Source organism: Protopterus annectens, chromosome 2.part1 (genome assembly GCF_019279795.1).
Source record: "Protopterus annectens isolate FY-2018-M chromosome 2.part1, PAN1.0, whole genome shotgun sequence".
Classification (NCBI taxonomy): Eukaryota; Metazoa; Chordata; order Ceratodontiformes; family Protopteridae; genus Protopterus; species Protopterus annectens.
Genome location: NC_056729.1, coordinates 1953548298 through 1953555129, shown reverse-complemented (window position 1 = coordinate 1953555129; position 6832 = coordinate 1953548298). Strand labels below are relative to the sequence as shown.

Here is a 6832-nt window from a genome sequence, read left to right as displayed (position 1 = left end):
TATCCCCAAATTTTAACCCAGGAGGGATACTTAAACAGGTCAAAGCTAAGGGGTTCTAGCTGACCAGGTTTGCAGACTGCTTCAAAATAGGTGCAATTGTTGTATCCCCAAATTATGTCAATATACTCCAGGAGGGTCTTACACAAACCAGTGACTGGTGTCTTCGTTACAGTCTCAAACTGAATACAAAGAAATGCATCATCATTCCCTTCAGCACAATGTCCCCTCACACTATCAAATCAATAATACCCTAAGTACCCATGAAGTGGTAAGGGACCTGGGATCACAAGTTGACTGCGACCTTAATTTCGACCACCATGTGTCTACTGTAGTAAGGAAGGCTTTCTATGTAGCACACTTGATTAATAAAGGCATCGCCTCGAGTGCAAAAGCGGTTATAATCCCTCTATACTCGGCACTAATCTGTCCCATAATTGAGTATAATGCCCCGTTCAGCATGTACTGTACAAAGCACCTGCAACAATTTTGGTGAGACCTCAGAGTTTTTAACAGAGAAGATCAATGGACTCAAGCGCATGCCTTACACAGACCAGCTATGTCCATGTCACTATTCTCTGTATCATATAGACTTCTTAGGAGAGACTTATATCTGGCTTATAGAGCAATCTCAGACCCAAACCTAATGAACTTGCTGCATTTCGTAAAATCAAACAAGACTAGGGCTTACCCATTCCAGGGACCTAAATATGTCTTGTGACTTAAATAAGATATGCTGGAGGGACAGATTTATCTCCCAGTGACTGCCGCATCTTCGGAATAGGCTGCGTATTCATGTGAAACAGAGCACCTCTATGACACTATTCAGGAGGAACCTAGATGAGTAAATGGGGCACTGTCAATTCTTAACAGGAATAGCACCCTCAACCCTCCTGGATATGGATAGCCATTACTAAATGCATTCTTTGGTATTAACTAACATTTCTATTGTATTACATTGGGATGAAATGGGTAGGCTTGAAATTACCTCTGGGTCGATAGCCTAGTAATCTTCTATGATCCTATGACAGCTATAGAAATTTTGTTCCAGACATACTTGCAGCAATACATAGAAGGCATATACATTCCTATTCCATAAAACGGGAATGTTCCTGTATGTGTTTCCAACCTTTCCATTGATTCACAAGGTACTTCTGAAAGTTCATTGAAAAATACCAAAGATCATTGTGATGACCTCCTGTTGGCCCAGGCAGTCTTGGTTCTCACTGTTAATGATAGCCAAGGACAATTACCATAGACTTGTTCACACGCTGGATCTGCTCACACAGTTTCAGTGGCAACTGGTACACCCTGATTTCGAGAAGCTTCAGTTGCTAGCCTGGATTGATTCCTTTTTAGGGACTTTTTTAATGAGGATTTGCAGCAGGTGTTAAATGAGGCCAGTAAACCTGCCCAATAGGCAATCTTATGTTTACAAATGGATGAAGTTTTCTAAGTGGCCTTGAAATATTTGTGTGACCTACTTCAGGATGGATTATTGCATGCATCCATTAAGGTGTATTCAGTGTCCATCTTTGCTTGCCTGCCAGTGGATCCTCCTCCTCTTTCTTCTTCTCTTTTGGTAAAACAGTTCATTGATGGAGTATTGCATATGAAAACCCCATACAAGCAAATTTCTTTTCCATGGGGCTTAAGTTATGTTCTTGAAATATTGACCTCACCACCTTTTAAACTGGCAGCTAACTTTGATCTCATGTTTTTAATGTGAAAAATTGTTTTCTTATTGCTCTGACACATGGGTTCCTAACCTGTAAGCTCTAATGGTGGGACAACCTTACCTGATTTCCCACAGGGATAGGGTTGTATTATGCACTAATCCTTTTTTCATGCCGAAAGTGTTTTTAGAAGTCATTGTCATTCAGTGTATTAACCTCCCTGTGTTCTTTCCAGAACTTAAGAATAAGGGATAGAGAATACTTCATACCTTGGATGTGCATAGCCAGCTGAGGTTGTACCTTGACATAATAAAGCCCTTTAGGAAGGCTAAAAGGATCTTTATTTCCTTTTCTGGGGCAAAAGAGGTCAACCTGTCTCTAAGCAATCCATTGCATGTTGGTTGTCCTCTGGTATTTTTTTGTGTTAAACCACCATGGCAAGACAAATCCAGGCTAGGTAAAACCATGTTCCACTAGGGCCTTTTTCTCTTCAGTAGCATACTGGAAAGGAGTGGACTTACAAATGTTCTAGAGGCAATAACGTGGTCCTCCTTCCATACCTTCAGGAAGCACTACAAAGTGGATGCTTTTTTCTATACCCAAAACAGGCTTCACGGGGGTCATTTTCCAGGGGCTCCAGAACATTTATTTTCCCTCCTCTTAAGCTGGATTAGTTCTGTGAATCTCTCCATATACCAGTAAGGCAGTGTTTTTTGCACATAGTACAGTTGGTTAAGTTGCACTTACCTGTAACTGTAGGGGGTTCATAGAACACACCACCTTACTGCAATAGCCTTCCACCATCCATCTTTTGTTAAGTGAATATAGTTGGTTGTTGTAGTTGTTGTGTTTTGGTTCAGCAAACTTCTTTCTTTTGTGTATGTGTTTACGTGTGCATATGCATGACATTTGGTTTAGGAGAATAGGTGTTCACAAGCTTGTTTCCATCTGCTATTCCTGTTGGACCCTAGAATACTGAAAGGCACCTTTCTGTGAGTGTGAAGGGCTTTCCTGGACCTGCCAGGTGACTGGTCCTTCACTGTCGTAGACAGGCAGTAGAGGAGGAATTCTGAGCTTTGACGGACTGCCAGACTGTGGGTAGCAGGGCACTGCTTCTACAAACCTCTGCTGTTACAGGTAACTGGAAGTTGCGCAACAGTACTTTTTCAAAACTATTATTGGGTGGTGTATAAGATGGAATTCACAGAACGTGAAGGTGAGGTATACAGCATTCTAGAATTTCAACTCTAGAACAAAGTTTTTAACTCTAGATGAATGAATCTACATAGTCTTGTTGTTGTTACTTACAAATGTATGATCTGGAGGCAGCAGGAATCTGGATGTGATTAATATTTGACCTGTCAACCTTTCTTTGGATTTTGCAATACAGATGGTGATGATGATGATGATGATTATGTACTGATCTGTGAGCAGAGTGTAATACAGTATGACCAGAATATAGAAGAAGAAACTGAAGGTATTCATACTAATCACATTATTTCGAGGAATAAATATTTATCTTAATAACCGTGTCTAATTTTCATGCTTTCATGTTTGTTTGTTTTTTTGAGATTGCATATTACTGTTTTCTACAATGTAGAAAACTTCGTAACTAATTTTTTGCTCACCTGCTTTGATCTGTACCTCATTGCATTTCATACATACATAAAGCGAAGGGTGAAATTAAGAGTGCGAAAGAGAGAGTTGGAGGGAAAAAAGGCAAGCCAAAACATGCAAAAGTGGCATGCTCATGGTCCAATAATGCATAGATGAAGGTTTTGGGGTTCAAGACCATCTCTAACCCATGTACCACTTTACTGTTAACCAGTTAAGCAGTAATTCTTCTGTATACAAACTTATAACTTGATCTGTATTTTGCATAGCTGCTACTGCTTAGTAGATTATTTACTTCCAATACTGTTTTATTTTTCCGGTTTTTCTCTAAAACTTGCAGTGTGCTATACTAGACAACTCTGCAAAAGGTTTAACTTTGATCGGTTATTCTCAGTTAACTAAAGAAGGTTTCCTCATATTTTTTCACACCCTAAAAGACCAGTAGATTGTTTTTACTTTTGTTACTCATAAAAGCATTTTAAAAATAAATTTGACAAAAACGTAACTTAACAAATATTACATACATTAAAATATTGAATGACAAATCTACATTAAAAAACATTTGAAGTAAGCATGTTGCAGTCTGACACAGAGAATTATGATCAGATTTTGTGGTCATAACTAAAGCTATCTTCAAGAAATGGATGCCAGAAAGTTTACCTAACAGGGAAGCAAAGCTAGAGAGGTGAATCTTGGTACTCATTTCAGTAACACGTAGCTGCCTTGCTATGATCAGAGTCCTAAACGTAATGTTTTTGTTCTGATTTTTTTTTTACCTGCTCCATGTGCTACCACTTTTGGAGAGCTATATAGAGAGAAAAAGTGTAGGAATATAAAGTGTTTTACATGTTTGAAAGCAGTGTGATGCCCCTACACTGGCCAGGTAATCAAGGAGCCTCAATCCTCACCACTGGCAGCAGTGAGGGACGTACACAATGGGAGGGTGACAAGTGCACACAGTAAAGTACAATTTCCCTTCAGAGCACACAAAGATCACAGTCAGTCTGAAACTGTTTTCTCTCTCTCTCTAGATCCCGAATAACACTCCCCACTGGCACAGCTATAGGATTGAGATCTTAGTCGAGTGGCCAAGCTAAGATTTCCAGCACCCTATTTGTCCAACCAGTTCTTCGTGTTCCTGCCCAAGTAGCTCACACACACACACACACGCACTCACACACACTTTAAGATTTGATTTATATACAAACACAAAGACACTCATGGGGAAAGCTGGCACAGGTTTACTAGCTATGCCCCCTCCTTCCCAGACTGTAAGGCAGTTCTAGCTGCCACCAGCTAACTCTTTATCAGCTACTTTGGGCCCTCAACAAAGGGTGACCAATCCTACTGTGTAATGTTGCCATTATCCAAATGGTAGTTTTGACCAAGACTTGCAAGATTATTTTGGAGTGTGATCTGTACAGTGTCACCAACTACATTTTCAAGTACTCTAAGAGATTAAATATGTCTTACAAATATCAGCCACAAACGGGGTTAAATATATTTAATAATAAATAATAAAAGAACAAGACAATACTCCGTAAATCCAACATAGTTACTTCAAAGTTCAGAATCACAGGAAATATTTTAAAACAACATTGCAGGACAGTGTCAAATAAATACGGAAAATATTTAAACTAATCTTTACTATGTTCCTAACTATATCTAAAAGAAATGACTGTATCCTAGTTACTATTAACAAGACAAGTGCAGATGTTGATGATGATGAGTGGATGTTGTCAGATCCAAAGACAAATACAAAACTACAAAGTCTCTCTCTCAGGGAGTTCTTAAATCAGTATCAAATATTACTGCTTTGTTAGTTTGTTTGGGGTTCACTACATAATCTCGAAATTTTGAAATATCGAATTTCATAACCTCAAGACCATAGAGCTGAAACCTCTAAATACCGAAAGACCAGAAACACGAATTTCAAAATCCCGAAGTTCAGAGATGTTGAAGTAGCACTTATGGTGTTGCAGTTTGTGAATGGATAGGTGGAAGGTCAGGTAAGTATATATGTTTAAGTGTGTTGGTTAGGGGCTTTAGTGTGTGTAAGTGTGTGTTGACTGTGATGTGTGTGCATGAGGGGAATGTAGGTGTGTAGTGGTGTTTCCGTGTGTTTGTCTGTGTAGTGCGACCTTGGAGTTAGAATATTTATGTAGGGGGGCGTGGGGGTGCAGGGGGCCTTGTTTTGGGTGATCGTGTGTGTGTGGTGTATGTTTAGTGCAGTGTTCGGGATTTTTGTCACCCGACTTTAGTTCCCAGGCTAAACCAAAAACTAACAGAATTTTAACATCCCTGTGTGAGAAATACATATCTCTCAGATGTGCTGAGAACTATGTAGCTGCTAGGAAGTCATAAAGCTATAAAACCCTTTTACATTTGAAGCCTTCCAGCTCTAGATATCCTGTCTTCTTGCTGCATTGAAACTAACTTTTATAGCACATCGTAAAGCATTTAATTTCGACTTGTTTTCTTGAAGTTTTGTAAGTTAATATTCTATGTTCCAGCAGGGTATGTTGTGGTTGCATTCTTGAAGCTCAGTACTTGAAACTCAGTACTTAACATACAGTTCTGTATAAATCATAGCAATATTCACAAATGACATAGAATTATTTACATAATTCCAGGTAGCTGTGCTGGCAGTGTCACAAGCAGAAATATACTTGGTGCTGCCAAATGATTCTGTGTAGTATGTGGAGCTTTAGCTGTTGCATAGTGCTACAAGATAAAAAGAAAGGAAAATGTAGGAATGCAAAATGTTTTTAAGTTTTCAAAGCTGTGACACACTTTGTGCTGACTAGGAGACAGCTGCCAAAATGCAAAGTGTGTCCTTATTTCTGTAATAGCTTTAAGGGTTGTAATATATTTTGTGCTACCACACACTCACTTAAAAAGTGCTACAGCTAAAAGTGTATTACAGCTTTTAAAGGTCCTTTAGTCTGTTAATACTGTTCTGTGGTGTCTGCTGTTTATGCTCTAGCATAAGACTAGAATGTAACTGTGGTGAAAGGTGCTTAAAAAAACTTTAAGCACATTTTTACTAAAGAAAGGTACTTAACAGAATTGTCTTCTCTTGGTGTTGGAGTGTAATCATTTTTCTCCAGGTGTTACAAGTATTTTTATTTTATTTGTTAACTAGGATAGTGGGTGTAAGGTCCCCACTCTGGGCCAGTAGTCAAGGAGTCTGAGTCCTCACCACAGACACTAGAGAGGGGGACGTTCACTTGGAATACAAATGGATACACTCAATGTTTCCAGATGCAGACCTCTCTGCATCAAGCACAGTTTCACTTAAGAACACACAGCCCAGTGTCTGGGTTTCTCTCTTTGTCTTTACCCAGGTCCCCCAGTAAGGCTTCCCACTGGCACAGCTGTTGAGTTAAGTCATCAGCCGAGTGTCCAAGCCAAGTTCTCCAGCAACCCTCTCTGTGAAGCCAGTGCTCCTAGTAGCTGTGACACACACACACACACCTCTGAAGGGCTGGCACAGATTTATTAGCTATGCCACCTTCTGCCCAACCTATAAGATAGTTTTACTG

At 39.5% G+C, this 6832-nt stretch overlaps 1 protein-coding gene across 3 annotated transcripts in view; it reads left to right on the top strand.

Moving 5' to 3' along the window:
* The window catches only part of ZNF451 (zinc finger protein 451), a 1506235-nt gene that overhangs the window by 1482541 nt on the left and 16862 nt on the right, over positions 1-6832 (top strand). For 2 of the 3 annotated variants that reach the window (XM_044063345.1, XM_044063343.1), the window contains one exon: positions 3064-3150. The exons of the other annotated variant lie outside the window; for it this stretch is intronic. In XM_044063345.1, coding sequence (XP_043919280.1) covers positions 3064-3150 — 87 coding nt within the window. The remainder of the gene's footprint in view (positions 1-3063; positions 3151-6832) is intronic. 3 annotated transcript variants of the gene reach the window in all.